The sequence below is a fragment of the Mus caroli genome, chromosome 11 (assembly GCF_900094665.2).
Source record: "Mus caroli chromosome 11, CAROLI_EIJ_v1.1, whole genome shotgun sequence".
Lineage (NCBI taxonomy): Eukaryota > Metazoa > Chordata > Mammalia > Rodentia > Muridae > Mus > Mus caroli.
This window is the reverse complement of record NC_034580.1, coordinates 49443430-49463961: the sequence shown is the minus strand read 5'-3', so window position 1 is coordinate 49463961 and position 20532 is coordinate 49443430. Positions and strand designations below refer to the sequence as shown.

The 20532-nt window shown below is 37.3% G+C and overlaps 1 protein-coding gene across 8 annotated transcripts in view; it reads right to left on the bottom strand.

Annotated features, from left to right (window-relative positions):
* The window catches only part of Rapgef6 (Rap guanine nucleotide exchange factor 6), a 175851-nt gene that overhangs the window by 142081 nt on the left and 13238 nt on the right, over positions 1–20532 (bottom strand). For all 8 annotated transcript variants that reach the window (XM_029483206.1, XM_029483209.1, XM_021175412.2 and 5 more), the window contains exons 2-3: positions 7508–7578; positions 5492–5548 (exon numbers count right to left, since the gene is read on the bottom strand). In XM_029483206.1, the coding sequence (XP_029339066.1) occupies positions 5492–5548; positions 7508–7578 (128 nt within the window). The remainder of the gene's footprint in view (positions 1–5491; positions 5549–7507; positions 7579–20532) is intronic.

The window sequence follows — 20532 nt, the reverse complement described above, 5'->3', positions numbered from 1 at the left end:
CAGTAAAAATTGAAAATACTGCAGATACTCATTAGCTCTCTTGAACCTTAACAACTAAGCATAAGGATAAAAACACTGGAGTCTTCTGAACTCTAGTCAGACATCTGAAAGATATCTTTTATTCTCAGTGTGTTCTCTCGGGATTTCCTTGGATTCTGCCTACTTTACAGACATATTAAAATGGTAGATTCTCTCACGTATTTCTCCTGCCTCTGGGCCTAGAGATGGCTGTCTTCTCCTTATACCTCCCATCAATAATAAACTATTCTTTTCATTAAAGATTCCTAGCTGTAAATTTTAGATCATCAGATCATATCAGTCACTGTCCTGTGATATCATCAGTTCCAGACACTAAAAGTTAATCCTCCCATTTCTTGCAGAATTCTTGGCGGATACAAATCCTTTCTAACATCGATATCATAGGGTTTTATTTTGTTATACTGACATTGATACTCTTCTCAACTTGATTTACCTTTTTTTTTTTTTTTTGACAGGATGTAGGTGTTATTAGTATTCCTTCTAGGCTCTCTCCCAATTACCTGACAACAGTCAGGTATGCCTGGCTTACTATAAAAGGGGCTTGTTTGCCCCCTCCACTTTCTCTTACTCTCTGCCCCTTCTCACCCTAACCTCATTTTCCCACTTCCTGCTTCCCCACTCCTCCTCTGCCCCCTCTCCACATGTACCTGGTCAGGCTCTCCTCGTGTCTGTCTATCTGTCTTTCTGTCTGTCTCTACTCCCTTCCCAACTCCCTTTCTCATGCCCTAAATAAACTATTCTATACTAAACCCATTGTATAGCTGGTACTTCAGGGGGAAGGGCTGCCTCATCATGAGCCACAGAGGCACCCCCTTCCATCTCACCCTACTGTGCTTCTATCAAATACATACTTGGCTTTTTCTTTTTAATAAAACACAACAGGAGCCAGGCGTGGTGGCGCACACCTTTAATCCCAGCACTTGGGAGGCAGAGGCAGGCGGATTTCTGAGTTTGAGGCCAGCCTGGTCTACAAAGTGAGTTAGTCAGGGCTACACAGAGAAACCCTGTCTTGAAAAACAAAAACAAAAAAACAAAAACAAAAAACCACAACAAGTCTAACCTGGAATGTTCTATGTAGATCAGACTGGTCTCAAATTCATGGCAATCTTCTATCCTTAGACTCCCACTGCTGAGATTCTCCATGTGAGCCCACCATGGCCTGATTGTTAGAAATCTTATCTTCTATTTTGCTCTAAATGCATTTCCACAGTAATTTACTGGAATATTTGCTTCAGCACAAGCTAATCTTCAGTAATCTAGAGTTCAAGATTCCAATCAATGTCACCACATCTCTTTGCAACTGTTTGTTACCTATACTCTTATCATCTGTCTATTCCATAATGATCTTACTCATTTTCTTCTCTCCCTCTCTTCCTTCCTTTTCCAGAATTCCCTTAATTCTCTTTATTCATTTTATTTTGAGTGATCTGCAGCTCCCTTAACCCCTTAAAATAGAAGCAAGCAAAAGAAAACTTCCACTAATGACCACATGAGGCAGCATTCGTCGCATCAAGATGTCTGCATTCTGCCTATCAAAATGCAAGAACAAACAAAGCACACTTCTAAGCACCCAGAGAAAGATAAGCAGGGTTTCTACTTTTCACACAGCATCTGGCATTCAGTAGAAAATTACTAAGACTGACGAGAACAACAACAAAATAATGATTAAAAAAAAAAGGAAACAACAAACAACAACCCCATTCATTATATTTAGTAAGCTAAAAGCTAACCAACCAAAAAAAGACAACATAAAACTTACTTAAGCACTGAAATTTATGAAAAATGTATTAAAACCTAGAACTGAAAAATTAAAACACACACACATTCCAGGAAGTCAAACACTTAAGTTTTATTTAGGACTAGAAAGAGGAGAAAAGAATTCATAAACAAGAAAGTCAGTAGAAAATAACATAATAGAGAAAATAAGGGAGGAAAATGGTATATAGATGAGAGTCAAAAATGAATGAAAGTAGGAAAGAAAAATCAGTTTTAAGAAGCCAATCATAAAAACATAGTGACTAAGGATGTTTTTAAAATATATTGAAAAAGTTTTATAAATCCTTAACAAAGAAATCTAAGGGGGGTGGGGGGTGGATCCCATTTAAGGACACTAGACACTGTTGAGAAACAAGAGGGAAAAATATTCATCTGAGAAAATAATGTCACTCACAAAACAATAAAAATAACTGACTCTTTAACATAACTGTGTAGAGCATGATAAATCAATATCTAAAAAAATATCAGAGAAAAAGACTACCCACATTTCAAAATAACAAACCCCGCCAATTTAGAAGTATATATGCAGCAAAGTCTTTCCTGTAAAACCAAAGCAAAACATAACATTGCTGTAAAGAATTAAAGACCAGCAAATAAGTGGAAGAATATACGTATGTGCATGCTGAAAGATGGTATTTCTATGATGTCAATTCTTTCTGCACTGATTTAGATTTAATGCTCTCCTAACACAAAGGCCAAATTGTCCAACAGGTTTTTATGAATGTGGAAACTGATGGGTTGATTCTCCAATATATAGAGAAAAGCAAAAACAATATTAGAAGCTACTGGGCCGTTTAGGTATCACAAAAACCTAATTATAAAATTGTCAATCATAAAACCAAAGCTTTTAAAAATTTCAATTTTAGATGTAACAAGATTGGACTGTTCCTAAATTTTCTGGAAGAAAGTAGTGGTCTCATTAGTTAATGACATTTTAAAGATAATGTATAAAAAGGTGTCAAAATGGAAAAATTATAAAATTCATTATTGTTAATATTTTCCGAATAGTATACAAAGGCCACAAAAATCACTAATTAAAAGCACTTTAGCTATATGCAATCCTAGCACTCGGGCCGTAGAGGCAGGTGGATTTCTGTGAGGCCAGCCTGGTACTACATAGAGTAAGCAAAACAACAACAACAACAACAAAATTCACTGACAAAGTCTCAGATCCTTGCGTTGTAACTAATCCTTGTGTTGTAAGAAAGTTATAAAATAAACAGTTGATTTTATACCAAAGAAAATTACAAATTATTTTAAGATGCTGCTACGTTATTTTAAGATGCTAATTTTTAACCTTTTCTCTATATCTCAAGTCAGATTTCCTTCACTAGAGGTCAGACACATAGTAGACTGAATACAAATCTATATAATGTCAACCATTTTGTACCTTTTGTTTTATAACTTTGTTATAATGAATATAGCTACATCATATAGAATGAATTTATTTTAAACATAGAATTAAATCAAGGGAAATAAGAGTTTAACTATAATTTATAACAATAACTAAAATCTATTACATCATGGGGTTAACACACTTTTTGGGAATCAAAATACTGAAGGTTTTAACTAAAAACAACACAATTTTTACTATCTTAAAGCAGAGATGGGTCGTTATAAATTTGTTTGTTTGTTCTTTGAGACAAGGTTTCTCTGTGTAGCCCTGGCTGTCTTCCTGGACTCGTTTTTTGTAGACCAGGCTAGCTTCAGAAATCCACCTGCCTCTGCCGCCAGAGTGCTGGAATTAAAAGCATACATCACCATGTCTGGCTTATAATTTTTTAAAGAACAGATATAAAAAGCATTGATCATGGCTAGGGAAATGGTTCTGGGGTTTAGGAGTGCATATTGTTCTTGGGAGGATCTATGTTGGGTAGCTCATAACCAGCTATAAGTCCAGGTCCAGGAGATCTACTCATCCCTTTGTCTTCCAAGTATATATTCTTGCAAAGATGTAGGAAAGACAAAAATCATAATGAGAAAAGTATTTGCAGCAAGCATATCTACCAAGGATTTGATAATCCATAATGAATTTCCCAAATAAAGCATTACAACAGCAAAATGATTAGGAACTCTTAAGATTTCATTAGAAGCTAGCCAAAAAGGTTGAAAACATGAGAACCATTAATCATCATTAGTGAACAGGACACTGTAGAATAAAATGGTAAGATAATGAAGTGATGTTGCCTAAAACTGAAGCAAGCACATAAAATAGGCTGCAAAGGTTGTTAAAGATGGGTCGACAAGGCCAGGCGAGGTGGCTCATGCCTTTGGTTCCATCCACAGGGAGGCCAAGGTAGACGGATCTACATGAGTTTAGGGCCAGCCTGGTCTAACCCTAACCTTGGTCTTGGAAAAACAAAAATGCAAACAAAATGCAAACAAAAAGATGGGTACAAGGACTTATTACACAGCTCAAAGTCACTGACACTGGTACAACCATAGCAGGAAGCTGGTTGACATTTGCAAAATTTTAGTAACTCCATTTAGCACTCCAAAATATGCGAAATTCTGGTAATTTTATTTCTACGAGGATGTGTAAGTGGAATTAATAATAAGTAAGGGGACAAAGGAGTGAGCTAAATTCCCACAGGGAGCTTATTTTTCTCTTCACAACAGTAAAAATCTGGAAGTAACTCCAACATACAGTAGAGAAAACCAAGATATACTCTATATCAGTGAAAGAGAACTGTTGAAGCCTGTCTCCCTACCATAGCTGCTAGCTATTCGTTCCATGCCCGCCAGCTATTTCATATTGCAACTGTAACAAGCCTGCCAGTCACTGATGAAGAAAAATAACTTGACTCAGTTCAGGGTCATGCTGACCACATACCCTGCTTAACATGCCTGCCAGTCACTGATGAAGAAAAATAACTTGACTCAGTTCAGGGTCATGCTGACCACATACCCTGCTTATGTTCTGTATGTTAAGAGGTTTGTTACTCTTAAGGCATTCTACAACTATACGCTTCATGTTAGGACCCATCAAATTAAAGGTGAATATGAGTTATTACGTAAAACATGGCTTGAGTTAGGGCCAACCACTGGGTAGAACTTCCAGCACCTGTCTATGAGCTCACTGTGGTTTTTGCAGTTTTAGCCTTTATAAGCTGGCTCTGAGAAATGTCCAGCACACAGTTTTCAGCTCTTGAGCCTGAGCTATTGCCCTGGTCGATCAGTCTTTAGGTGTGTGCTCAATAAACCATCCCAACTCCTAAACCCCAAAGTGGAACATTAAAGAATCCTGGACTGACATCTGCTAAATCAGACGTAAAACTAAGTGTTTTACCAAGTTTGGAAATATATCTAATAACATTTTTATAAAAGCAATAGATAATATTTTGGTTTAAAGTATTTTGCCTTTCTTTTGCTTTTTAACAACCTGATCAAAAGATCTATCAGTAAGAGATTGACAAAGAGGTAAATTAATTGATAACAATAAAGTCACAATTGTAATTACCTTTCCAAAACAGTGCTGAGTGGACCTTACTAGGAAAGAAAACCAGTCTCTTTAGCAACAGAAGTCATAGTTGCATATATTTTTAACATTGAATGCACGAAACTGTTTCCTATGTTTTATATGTATTATACTTCAGTTTATGATTACCAAATCAACTTTAATGTGAAAAGTACAGATTTAAACATAAGTCACTAATCTAATCATAAAAATACTTACCAAAAAAGCATTTGATTGCCACTGTATCTCTCATAGCGTGCTCTTGTAGACATTAACCTAGTAAAAAGGGTAAAAAGACAAGGCTTTATCTTACATTTTGTTTTAAAACTGTCAGTTATATCAATAGAAAAATGATCAGACAGAAAACTAAATTTTTACTAAGCTTGGAAATATATTGTAATGCAATAACATTTTTTTATAAAAGCAATAGATATTCTGGTGTGTTCAGACACACCAGAAGAGGGCATCAGTTTCCCATTACAGATGGTTGTGAGCCACCATATGGTTGCTGGGAATTGGGAGAGCAGTCAGCACTCTTAACCTTGGAGCCATCTCTCCAGCCCTGGAATTAAGGTTCTTATACACATTAAAAAACTTGTCAATTCATACCAAATAATTTTATCTTGATAAAATATACATTTGAATGGCTCATTCCCCCATCTTGTGAAGAACAGTTACTGGCAACAGTACATATACACCCACCCCCAAAAAATCTGCGACATTCATAAATTTGTTGCATTTTAAAAGAATCTTTAAAAATAAAATAAATAGATTTTGATGATTGCTCTAAATTTTAGTTTTCATTTTTCCTGATATATTCACAAACACTTAACACCCAAGTTACTTTATACAGAACACAGAATGTAACAGAAAATAAATTATATTTTAACAACTTGGTTCATCATCAACCTTGAACAATGAGGAAAAACAGTGAGCTAATTGGTCATGAAAAGAAAGCAGGTTGAATGAAAATATCCAAAATCACAATAATTAATGCTTCATAGCACTCTAGCTACAATATAACCATATGATCTCAGATACACAGGTCTGACTTTATCAAGTCAGGGCTTCTCTGTGTTCTGGAACTCACTTTGTAGACCAGGCTGGCCCTCAACTCAGATTCGCCTGACTCTGCCTCTTAAGTGCTGGCATCAAAGGTGTGCACCACCACTGCCCGGCAAGGTCTGACTTACAGAGGAAGCAGAGGTTCATAAAGTGTATGGATCTTGGCTACACAAACTCATGCCAGGTTAACATATTGTACCCAGCTTAAGCACCTGGCACAACTAATAAGAGAGTCTTCAAAAAGGAAATAGAAGAGCTTTGAGTTCTGTGCTGGTTAGTATATGTCAACTTGATATAAACCTAGAAATAATCTGGAAGAAGGGATCTGAAGATCTGCCTCTATCAGACTGGACGGTGAGCAAGTCTATGAAGCATTTTCTTGATTTAATAATTGATGTGGAAAGATCCAGATCACTGTGGTCAGTACGATCTGTATGTAGGTGGCCCTGGGTTGCATAAAAAAGCAACTTGAGCAAGCCATGGGGCACAAGCACATAAGCAGTTCCCACCTCAGCTGTGGCTTCCCTCAATTATGAACTGTAATGGGAACTTGTCAGCCAAATAAACCCTTTCCCTCCCAAGTTGCCTCTTGTTATGTTCTTTATCACAGAAACAGAAAGAAAGCTCGGGCAACTCAACTATCTGGCACAAATCGAGAACATAGTTCTTTGCTTTAGTCTCATTTAAATTAAAAGCACTGTAACAAAGACAAAGTTATCACCCCATTTTATTGAAGACAAAACTGCAGCGTATATGATGGAGACTTAACTATCACACTAAGAAAAGCTGGAATAAGAAACTCCTATGTCTAGCCTTACAAAAATTCCTAAGTCAGTCTGTCTGTCTGTCTGTCTGTCTCTCTCTCTCTCTCTCTCTGTCTCTCTCTCTCTGTCTCTGTCTCTGTCTTTCTCTCTCTCTCCTTTTTGTTCTTTTGATACCAGGTTTTACTGTGTAGCCCTGGCTGGCCTTGAACTCAGAGAGATCTACCTGCCTCTGCTTTCCCATGGGCCAACTCCACCCTGGCTGTATACAGTTCTTACTGTGCTTTCAAACTTTAGGACACTAGAGATCAAATGCCTAAGATAGGATGACTGTAAAAGGTGTTTAACAAGTACCTGGTGAACAAATGAGTAACTATATAGCACAGACTGATAAACCAATCACACTTACCTAAGCTGATGCTCCCTGAGGTTTGATAGTATTTCCATCCCATGGAGATAAGAATAAATAATATTTAAGTCCTGTGAAACACAAAGGTTTTTAGATTACTTTTCAAATATACACTCCAAAATGTGACCCATCCTCCTCACTCAAATCTTTTTAAGCACCCCAACTATTTAAGACAGAGCTCTGTTAACTACACAAGGCCCCAAAAACCTCTGAATTTCAAGTTTTACAAAAGTAAGGAAGAGCTCCCTCTAGGAATTCCTCTTCTTCGTGAGCATAGCATCTACTCAAACAATAAAAAGCCAAAAACTCATTACTTCTTACCTTTCTTACCTAAGTATTACTTCTCTTACCTTTCTTACCTCACTATGTCTAAACAGCTATGACCTTTTCTTTAATACTCACATATTTGTGGACACTAAATATAAAAATATTTCAAACACTCACACAGGCAAATACAGCTCAGTTTGTTTTTAGTTTCCTCCAGATTAGTCTCAATGTTTGTAGGCTTTAGGCATCCCATCTAACACCTCCAAAGATCTGGTGTTTCCTTTATTTTAAAGATTTATTTTATTTTTAATTATGTGCATAAGGTGGTGGTAAGGAGTATGTTCATGTGATGTCCCCAGAGCTGGAGTTACAAGTGGTTATAAGCTACTCACAGTGGGTTCTGAGAACACAGGTCCTCTGTAAGAGCAGTAAACAGACTTAAGCCACTGAGCCATCTCTCTCCAGCCCCATGGTTTTTTAAAAGTCCCCTTAAAACATGATTTTCTAAAGGACTCAAGAGACTCAGTATTATAATTTCCTATAAGCAAAAATATATCCAATGGACAGCACTACCGTTAACTCTGAAAGCAGCAAGCAATCTTTCTTTAGCCCTCTGATAAAATATAATCTGAACTATGAGCCTTGGCATATACAAATGAGAACTTCACAGAAGTTCACATCCCCAACAGAAAGGTGTGTTCTGCTACTCATGTTATTTAAGATTACTGGTATGTGGTGATGATAATAAAAAGCAGACAAACTTAAATTCTCTATATAATATGTATCCCTTATTCTCTTGTAAGAAACATTTTCATATCAGCAGAGACCACTGCTAACTACTGTCATACTCTGATATGTGACTTGCCAAGTATCTACTAGTAACAGAGGAAAAAGAAACCAAGGCAACTTGCTTTCTAGTAAGTTAGTAAGGCAATATGGGGATACTAATAAAAAGAAACATTGCACTGAATCCAAAGATCACAATTTTCTACTAAGGAAAGTTAAACATATAGTATCTCCAATTAGTCCTTATTAAAATGAAAAGTGAAAAAATTTTAAGTGAATTAAAGGGGTAACAAGATTAAAAAAGGAAACCATTTCAAGTAAGATGGGTCTACAAAGATTTGGAAGAGAGGAGATAAAGCAAATTAAACTTCTAATACAGCTACCATGATATTTCCTCTTTTCTATTATTATCTCATGATTTCCTGCAATAGGAATATACCAACTTCCATCAAGAACTGGAATCTATTTGTTCTTCCCACTGATTTCGGTTAGTTCTATAATTTATTCCAATCAGTAGAATGGGACAGGAACAAAGTTAACTAACTTCAGACCTGCAAGTACAGTAAGATTAAGAAGCACATTAATATTATTAAAGAATCAACCTTACCCAAACAAAATCTGTTTTGGCAACAGCTTAACTCACAGTGGATCCACTAAACCCACAGACCCACCAATAAGTTGTTTGTTCTTAAATTTAGAGTTGATATACTTGGCAGTTAGAATAACCTCCACAATTGCTCCATGACCTCATTAGTAAGCTGTGGTGCTACACCAAGCTGAATGCAAACCTCTGAAATGTCTGTCCACCCCTGAAGAACAAAGCAGTAAACCAATGATAAGACTTCTTCAGAAGGTGTATGTGTGTATGTGAGGTCCATGTGAAGTAAGGGACTAATGACACCAGGACATATAGGTAGTGACAACTCTTTTCATACTGTATTCAAATTGTGTGGACTGTCTCAAGCCCCCATCACAGTTGCAGTTTCAGACATAATATAGTCGCTGGAGTTAAGTATCCTCAACTAACTGAACTAGTTAACGTAGTCTTCTGATTTTAAGAAATAGTTTGTTTTCATGTGGGGTGCTATTAACTTATGGTTTTGCCACAGGGCTAGTTTAATGTTCCTACTGTATCACACCATAGTCCAAAAAATCTAAATCTCTTTAATTATGTATGATTTCATACTGCTTAACAGAAAGAACAAACGAATGAATCAGAGGTATCTTGTACCTTGTAGTACTTGGTAATGTAAATGCCAGAAGGTAGAAAATAAACACTATAAGACTACATTGTAAGACTGAACCTGCTATTTCAGTAAAGCTGTTACAAGTACCCTGGGTACATAAGGACATACCTTCCAAAGGAAAAAAGATTGTTGGGATTTCAAATTTAGGTCAAGACAAGAGTAAAAGAGACTTAACCAAGAACCTACCTCAAACTCCTAACAATAAAACCAATACATGAAAGACAATTTTTTTTATTACTGTTCCATTTATTTTGTAAGTGTTCAGTGCACAAGTGGAGGTCAGGGAACAACTTTTGGGAGTAGGTCTTTCCTCCCACCGTGTGTGGGAACAAACTCAGGGTTTCAAGCTTAGCTGCAAGCACCTTTTTTGGGCTAAGCATTACTAGCTCAATGAAAAGTTTTTCATTAAAGAGAATGATATCAAAAAACAAAGGCAAGGGGGCTGGAAAGATGGCTCTGCAGTTAAGAGCACTGGATGCTTGTCCAGAGGTGCTAAATTTAATTCCCAACATCCACATGGTGGCTCACAACTATCTGTAATGTGATCTGATGCCCTCTTCGGACATGTAGGCATACATGGAAATCGTGTTCATATACATAAATAAATAAATGTCTAAAAAAAAGAAACAAAGACAAGTGATCCTTTAAACAGAAATGAAACACTTGGTGATACATATGATTATTTAAACCATATTGCCTTGTAAAGAACTGGTAGGTAGGGAGTAAGTAGAAATTTGCAAAGCAGGAAGGAGATGAGGAGGAACTATACCAAAAGTGGGTTCTAGAAACCTGCAAAACGTCCCCCTTTAGTCTTGAAGACACAGTCACCACATGCAAATATGTAAAATTAAATTACAAAAGAGAACAGTATATGGTAGCACATCCCTATAATAATAGCACTCAAGAGGTAGAACCTGTTGCACTGATGGCCAGCCATGGCTCCTGCACTAGAGTATTCAGAGTAAACTGATGCCAGACAAATGTAGTTTACTGCAGGCTTGATTAAACATAACATAATCTAGTAAACACTGAAGTAACAAATCAGTTGTTGAAACGTGAAATAAAAGTTCTTCTGTAACATGTCCAACTTTTCTTAATGTGTTGAACAGAGAAATCAAGTTTAAAGTCAACTGGGAATTTGACACCAATCTAAATGTGCTATTTCCTAAATTCTAAAAGTTCGACTCCAAAATTCAACAGAATGCAATTAAAATGGTCATATTTCTTTTTAGTACTTAAAAAAAAAAAAAAGAGGTAGAACCTGGAGAATCAGAAGTTCAAGGTCCTCCTTAGCTACATAGGAAGCTTGAGGTAAATTTGCATCATAAGAAATACTGTCTCAAAATGGGAAAACAAAAGATGAACAAAAAAGGAAAAATATTTTTTTCAGGTAAATAATAACTAGATTAAAAGAGAAGTTTACTCCATAAGAAATACATCTGTATTTCTGAGTGTGACTGCAGATTTAGAGATCTTGATTCTTAAGAGTGTATACAGTTTTTGAGGAAAAGAGCAGTACAAGACTCTTACTGAACTACAAGCTACAAGCTGCTAGCAGAGTAACTTTAAACTCTAGGACCTAAGAAGCAACAGGTGAGGGCAGCTGCTGATTTGAAAGAATAAACTGATCTTCATCACCAGGGAGAAATAGACCTGCTTTTACGTAGTACTTCAATATAGAATAGCAACTACTTACAGAGTTTTTAGTTACCAGTCACCTAGAGAAACTACGAAGTGTATGAGAGGGTGTATAGAGGTTACATGCAATAAAGCACTTTTATGTAAGGGACTTGAGAATCTACAGATGTGGTATCCACTATGGTCCTGGAATCAACCCCTTGAATTCAAAACCAGCCTATCCTACATCATGAATGTCAAGTCAGCCAAGGTTCCATAATAAGACTATCCCAAAAGCCCACTCCTAGACACAGGGGGTGGCAGAATTGAGTTTGAGTTCTGGTGTATGTAGTAATAGTCCTATGAAATCCTAAATTAGCAACACTAGGGAGCTTAGGGGAAAAATGCATTCTCAGGCCCAGAATCTTAGGGATTATGTCTCCATGTTGCCGGTTTAGTTTAAAAAGCCCTACAGGCAAGTCTTCACACACTGATGCTTAGGTTTACAGGCAGGCACCATGTCACTCTACATTATTTGTCTAGTAACATACTAATTGGGGATAAAAACAAAAGAACTAGGATGCTTACTAAATGCCAGTTCTTCTAGTACATCAACATATAAAGATACAAAACACTAAGCCTTCATAAAAAGACAACTCCCAGAACACATGGGTAGTTATTTTTTACTTGTATTTTTTTAAAACACGTAGCAAGGAGTTTCTTGGGGCTTCTGTACCAGTTAACAACTATGAGACAAGATTGAGGAAATACATAACCTATTAGGCTTCTTGATGTTATGCAAAAGAAACAAAATCTATCCTAGCAAACCTCACTTAGCTCCTTTTAAAAAAAAAAAAAGAAAGAAAATAAAAAAACACCAATGGAAGCAAACTGAAAGTCTTATAGAATTTTGTTTGCAGTCCCAAATTCAAATGCTAGAAAGGGGATGCTAATTACTTACAGAGTGTACTTGAAAGCTATTGATGGAGCCTGAAAGGAGAAGCAGGGAGGAAGACAGAAAATTAACCATCTGGGACATGACAACATCCCAAGTCACTAGCATCTGTTTCTTTAACTGCACCAACAAAGTACTGTGGAGATTATTCAGAGCATTAGAACAAAGACTAGGTTAGGACTGGGAATAAGAGATTTCAGCTAAGCAAAAAAGTGAAATCACACACTGCAATTAGCAACCATATATACAATGGTGGCCTCATTATGGTGGACATGAAAAATCCCTACTGTCTAGTGACCTTATAGATGTAACAATGTCATAGGGCAATACAGACTCGTGTGTCTGTGTGATTCTTGTGTAAACAGAGCTTCTGTCCTGACAGTTGTATAGAAACACAACAACACAGTTATATATAATTAATACTTGATTATGATAAGTGTCTCCATCACTGGTTTAGATTGGTGCTCTATATGCTCATGCATGCACACATTTGTACATAACGAGGCCAAAGGACAACTCTGAGTGTTGATCCTTTGCTACCACTTATGTGTTTACCTATTACTGGTAACATAGTCTCCCTCACGGGCCTGGAATTCACTAACACTGGTTGACTGCATGGTTAACAAGAATCCTACAAATACTATCACATCTGATTTTTCACATGAGTTGAGGATTAAACTCAGGTTCTCATGCTTGCAAGCAGGGTAAACACAAGGTAAAATATCTTCCCAACTATTTCACATAATTCTTTGAGAGTATGCCTGTACTGACATTAAGAGAAAAAAAAAGTTCAAAGGCTAGGGATATAGCTCAGGGGATAAAATGCCCAACTAGTACGCATAAGGCTCCAGGTTTCATCTGTAACACTACCAAATAAATTAAAATTCACTGCAAATAGCATATGCCATGTTATACTGGCACAAGCCTCACTCATGTTTACTACATTTCTTAACTTTATTAAGATGCCACAGAAAGTGATTTAGCTGTACTATGTTGAGTTTATGTAAGTCCGTACAATCACAAAATTGCCCAGTGATGTTAACTAAAGCATGGCCAGTGACTTCTCTGTGTGAAGGTGAGTGATGGAGTCACTGTCATCCTAAAACAAACAAGCTCTCTTGCACCCTTCAAACAATCCAAGCCTACAGTATTTATTGTAGATATATTCAATGGGCTCTTGTTTAGAGTACAATGAAGAAGTTAAACCCACCATATCTTAGACTTGATCCTCAGTGCCAGGCCTGCCATGGCGAAACCCAGTGGTAGGCAAAGTCACATGACCCCTGACAGCAGGCCACTATCCATTACAACTATGCTTAGGTCAGGAGGTTGACTATCTCTTTCTTTCTTTCTTTCTTTCTTTTTTTTTTTTTTTTAAAGATTTATTTATTTATTATTTGTAAGTACACTGTAGTTGTCTTCAGACACTCCAGAAGAGGGAGTCAGATCTCGTTACCGATGGTTATGAGCCACCATGTGGTTGCAGGGATTTGAACTCAGGACCTTTGGAAGAGCAGTCCGGTGCTCTTACCCACTGAGCCATCTCACCAGCCCATGACTACCTCTTTCAACCTCAGGCAGTAGAGGGAAAACAAGATTCCATATGCTAGGGAACAGAGCATAAAAACTAGCCAAAGGCTTTGTCCTAGAGTTCTATGCCTGGCCCAAAGTGAGACAAAACACCTGTAGAAACTGAATGCCCTATATGCAGGCTAAGGTTTAGCAAAAGAGCCTTGAATCTGGCTCCTGCAACAGGGAGATATTTGTGTATGGGTAAAACAAAACTCCAGCTTCAGCCTGTATTGTTTCCAGCCTTGGACTGATTCCACGGCACATCTGATCTACTAAAGTAGTACAGTTCTCTATAGCTGTGAGAGACTCAGGTATGAAACAGCTTAGCATCTTGGTAGCCAAGGCACTGTCTCTCTCAAACTGCCAAAGTGCCAGATAGGTCCATACGCTAGCAGGACAGACACATCCTTCATTACCAGCAGTTATGGACCTCAGTGCACCTGAGATAGTTAAGCTTCAGCATGTAAGGCCTGACCAGGCTTAAGAGTCAGCCAGGTGGACCAGGACTGAACCTTCATCAACACTATCCCAACATTTGGCAGCACAGTGTGGTATAAGACCCAAACCATGGGACAGCATAGTAAGCACAAAGCTATATGCTGTAAGTTAGTGCTAGGCTGGTCAGACAGTGTCTCTGAAGAGTCCCAGAACCAGAAGACTAACACTTAATGACTGGTTACAGTCATCAGCAACAGGCAGCTCATAGCACTGTGACCCTTGGTCATAGGACACTATGTATTGTGCTGGTAGTATGTGGGTTTAAAAGTACTACTCATCTTACAAGTATTGATGGCAACTGGTATGACATAAAAGCCCAAGGATCAAAGATCTATCCAAAGAGATTCTTTTCTGAACAAGGTTGAATCCTGCACTGTCTTATAATAAATATCAGAAAGAAACGTGGAGCTAAAGATGAGGCAGCAGGGCCTACAGGACCCCAGGCAGAAGCTTGCAGATAAAAGACTATACTTTCTTGGTTCTTTCCAAATGATATACATAGAATCTACATGAGACAAACCTAGACTTAAATTGTGCTCAAGTACCAAAGTGTACACACACACACACACACACACACACACACACACACCTGGGAGAAAAATACATGACAAGTACATGGAAAAAAAACAAAACAAAACTATGGATCCTTTGTGATGGTAAAGAAGGTACTTAAAGAAGGTACTCGAGTTATAGGGTCTCAAGAATTTAAAAATGGCAAGAAAAAAAAAGTAGAAAACACATTGAGTAAAAAAAAACCCAGAATTTGTATTAGGATACAAATATCCAATATAATAAAAGATTAAAGGTAACACCAGTTATATCTAACTAAAGCAAGTCTATACCAAGATATCTTTGTAGTTAAGCTCTCAAAATAAAAGACAAAAAAGATTTTAAGGGCTGGAGAGATGGTTTAGCTGGCTGCTCTTACAGAGAACTGAGTTCAGTTACTAGCACCCACATGACAGCTTAAAACCACCTGTAATTTCGTTCCAGAGGCATCTGATGTCCTTTTCTGGCCTCTACAGGCACACAAGTAGTGTAAGACATATGTGTTAGCAAAACACATGTGTACATATAAATATTTAAAAGACTGTACATGAAAATATATCAATAACACATGCAAGTATCCCTATTCTCATGATAGCAGTCTTAGCAGGAATCTTACAAGGCAGGAAAAAAGTGGCATGAAATTTTCACATCACTAAAGAAAAAGCACCATTAATCAAGAACACTGTATCCAGGGCCAGGGAAATATTAAAACAACTGCCTATTGCCCAGCATAAAACCTGAATTCCATTCCTGGAATACCCATGATGGAAAGAGAAAACCAACTCTTCCAAGTACTCTTCTTGACTCCACATGTGCACAGTGGCATACATGGTTTGCCTTCCCCTACACACGCAAAGGAAAAAAAAATATATATATATAAACATATATATATATACATATACACACACGCACACACACATAGATTTTTTTTTTTAAAGAATATTGTACGTAATTGAGGAGATAACATCATTCCCAGACAAACAAAAGCAAGAGGAGGATATTGTCTCATCAGATACATCTTGAATGGTAAAGGGAAGGTCTTCAAACCACAAGAGATTGACAAATAAGAGAACATGGAAAAAATATAAAACTGACTAGTGAGAGTCCTTACACAGACATATCCAGATGCTCTAATATTGTTAAAAATGGTGCATAAAATATATATATTATCATGGCCCTACCCCTGTCTAGATTAAAACAACTATTCTTGTTCCTTTGGTTTGTTCGTACCTTTATGATCATGTTGAAGTGCTACAATTTAAAAATAGTTAAAACTAAAAGATGTTTGTATGCATCACAGAAACCATAAGGAAAAAAAAATCTATAATATACAAACCAAAAGTAATAAACAAAGAATCAAGCCACACTACTAGAGCCAAATAATAAGTAAAGCACTAAACCATCAAGAAAGACTACAAGAAAGGGAGGAAGAAGAAAAATAGGAGCAACAACAAAACTAGAGAATGCATTACAAAATGATTATGGTAAAAGCATACCTTTCCAGGATTACTTTGAATCTGAGTGAGTTAAGGTCTCCAGCTAAACAGTCTCGGGGTATAGTGTTTCTCTAGCATGTACTAGGCTTCAGGCTCAATCCTCAGTATTACAGGCAAATAAACAATTCCCAAACACACAGAGAATGATTAAATAGAAAAACTACTCTATATGCTTATCAGAAATCCAGGTCAACTCTAAGGACACATACAGATGCAAAGTAAAGGAATGGAATACTTCTTTCATTAAAATGGAATCCAAAAGAACAATAAAAACAAAAAAACAAAGGTCAAGAGTAAAAAGAGAAAAGAAATATCACTGTATTATGATAAGGGATTAATTCAGCAGAGAAAGTAACTTTCCTAAATATATGTGCACTCAAATAAATAAAATACTACTGAGGACATGCATGTATAGTAAATGCACAAACATATGAACATGTATGTATTCATACATTTATGTACACACGCACATCTACAAAGTAGAAAAATTCCATATAACTGTTTAAAATGTTTCTGCCTCCCAAAGTAATTTAGTGACTCGATGTAATGTAATCTGTATCAAAATACCAATGACCCTTGACACTTTCTACCACCACCACCACCACCACTCTGAACTTGCAAGAGGTATTTGACCGGATGGAATAAGTCAGAAGACAAGACTATCCCAAACAGAAAAAGACAGGAAAGAGTTTTGGAAATCCACAAAGGGAGTGAAAGAATATCTGAAAATGCTAAGAAAAACACATGTGATTAACCAAAAAGAGTAGGCAAGCATAGCATCTGTGCCATAGTTCCCAGGTGGGGAATGGGAGAAGCAAGGGCAAAAGATAAGCCAAGCAAGTCAAGAAAAGTACAAAGCCTCGATAAGCTTCAAATGTTGGAGGTTCTGGTGAGAAACAAATTCCTTTGGTGGAAAAATCAATATAAACTGAAGTTCCACTTCATCATTTTACATTAGACCTCAATGGCAGAGCCAGATACCATCTTGAGATGGAACCTATTGTTAAGCTGAGAATGGGGAACCACAGGCCTGGAAACCGCAATCAGACCTGCCAAAGACATAGGATGAAGGAAGGCCCAGGAAAACAGCTATAGAGAACTGTGAGCCAGATAGAGGCTGGCAAGCTGAAGGGCACAGGGAATTGGGGGACTCATCCAAGCAGGCAAGTACATAAGGATGATAGTATCTTATCAATAGCTCATCTATTGAAATGATTCTGGAGTTTGATTGCCTGAGGTCAGTAGCTCATCAACCTCTGGAGCCATCAACACTTCCAAAAGAGCCTGAGAACGTTGAAGGTTCTGTGGTGTACTAAAGAACCACTGACATATCAATCTAGCAGAGTGATTGAAAACCAGGAGACCTTTAAAGTATGGAGACATATCCTTCCCATGTGCTTTGACTTTTTCTCACACTTCTGATGTACCTGAGAGAAACACTCCCAACAGAACTTCTGCCAGGGGAGAGAACCTACCACAGGGTGCAATTTAAGTATGGCCAGCAGAGGCCACTGGTGTTCAGACAAGGAAAATGATCAATGAAGACAGCAGTGCTAGACACCACAAGTTTAAGAAACACAGCAACAGCATAAGCTCTAGGAAAGACAGAAACCCAGTTTAACTGACCCCCTCCCGCCCTCATGCACAGAAATTTATTGAACAATATTTTTCTCTTTTCTCTTATATCATTCTGCCATGTATCCTCCTCTGTTCCCACACTATTTCTAAATAGCACTTTAAGCTATTTTGGATGATCTTATCTTTTTTAGTCCCCCTTCTTGCATTTACCTAATTTCGCTTTTGAATTTTCTCATTATTGGGAAATCTTTATTTTTCATTTAATTTTCTAACTTCTTGTTCTTTTCTCTTTTCTTCTATACTTCTCTACTGTTTCTTTTTCCTTTCTTTCATTTAACATATTTCTCCCCTTTCCTGCCTTTCATTTATTTCATCCACTTACTATATCCACACTAACCCCTTAATTTTTTTTTTTTTTTTTGGTTTTTTGAGACAGGGTTTCTCTGTATAGCCCTGCCTGCCTGTCCTAGAACTCACTCTGGAGACCAGGCTGGCCTCGAACTCGGAAATCCACCTGTCTCTGCCTCCCGAGTGCTGGACCTTAAATGATTTTAACTTCAAAGCACATTATATGCAACCTTGTCATTTTATGTCCTGTGATAATTAACAGATGACATCAGTGGGCTTCAATCCATTGTCAAGTGTATTTACTGTATAGAGTCTGTTGCAGTTTGCTGCTAATAGTAGTTTGTCTTCTTCTCTCTGAATGGCAGGTAATGGGTCTGAGCAATTATGAATGACCAATGAAGAACTCAGGGAGGAAATGTAAAAATACCTAGATTCAAATGAAAATCAAGAAACAATTTATCAGAACCTCTGAGATATAGCTAATGTAACAGGCCCCCAGACCTTAGAAACACAGACATTATGCTAGAAGCAAGATTCTGACTGTAAATCATAACATGTAGGCCTCAACGTGTGCCAAAACAGGAACATAGATGTAATCCATCAAAGACCTAGTCTACAGTTCCAGGAAGTCTTGAAATGTACTAACCTTGCTTTCTGGCTTCTGTTGTTCTGCTTCCTGCTATCTGAACTATGACAACAAGGATATGTTTTTTGTGCATAAAGAGAAAGGCTTGGGGCTGCATGATGTGGGCAAGTTCCCAATGCAGCTGCAGGCCAGCAATAAAGAATTTCTTTCCAGTTTTAAGAGTTTCTGTGTAATGGTCTCTGGTGGTCTTAGAACTTGAAAAACTAAGGCAGTGATGAGAAAGTATAGAGCTATTATCTTAAGTCTTTGCCCTACTGATGTGATGGGACACAAGGACCATGGCAACTCTTATAAAGAAAACCATTTAATTGGGGCTGGCTTACAGTTTCAGAGGTTTAGTCCATTTATTAGCATGTCTAAATCAGAAGAGAGAGAGAGAGAGAGAGAGAGAGAGAGAGAGAGAGAGAGAGAGAGCGCGAGCGAGCTTGAGCTTTTGAAACCTCAAAGTCCACCCTCAGTAACACACTTCTTTAAGGTCGTATCTTTTAATAATGTCATTCCTTGGTGACCAAGCATTCAACTCTAGGAGCCTATGGGGGCCATTCTTATTCAAACCACCACAGTTCTGAAGTTGTTAGGTAAAATGTTGTGATATGGTATTAAAGAATGACAAAGAAAAAAAAGTCTGTGTTCAGTATAGACACAATCTCATCTACAATACTTTTTTCTTTTACTTTTGCATTGGTGAGGGATCAAACCTCAGAAACTCACACATTACAGGCAAACATTATACCATGAAAATACAGCCCACATCCCTTCTGAAAACATTCCCAATCTGCAGTTGTATGGCCTTCCAAAATTACACTTGTAGGTACACAGTGTAATGGCCAATCTTAATTGTCAACTTGACAGGATTTAGAAAGTAACAATACACCCCAGGTCTTGTCTAATGATGGTGTTCTAGAAAGTTAATATGGATGCACAATCAACCTTATGGGCTGTGTCCTGGACTGACAAGAAATGAGAAAGTCCACTGAGCACCAGCAAGCACCTGTCTGCATTCTGACTGGAAGTGCAGTGTGACCAGCTGCCAAAGCTCCTGTTGCCATGCCTCCCTGCCATCATGTTCTCTCTGTTCCTCAAACTGTGAGCCTGAATAATTCTTCCTTATGTTGCTTTTGATATGTATTTTGTCAGTGAGAAAAGTAACTAATATACAAAGAGTCAACTTTACTGTATAAGATGTTACTAAATGAATGGCATTTATTTATTATAGCCAGACATGGTATATTAGTGATTTCAGAACTCAGGAGATTGAAGCAGGAAGACACAGATTAAGGCCACCATGGGTTATGTTAAGACACTGTCTTAAAGCAATAAAAGAGTTAAAAGCACTAATTAGTGGAGGAAGCATCAATATAGGTATCAATACAAGAACAACAACAACAGAAAGTCCAAAGTTAAGAAGCTACCTTTGTTTATTTTATTTTATTTTATTTTTTATTTATTTTATTTTTTTTTTTTTT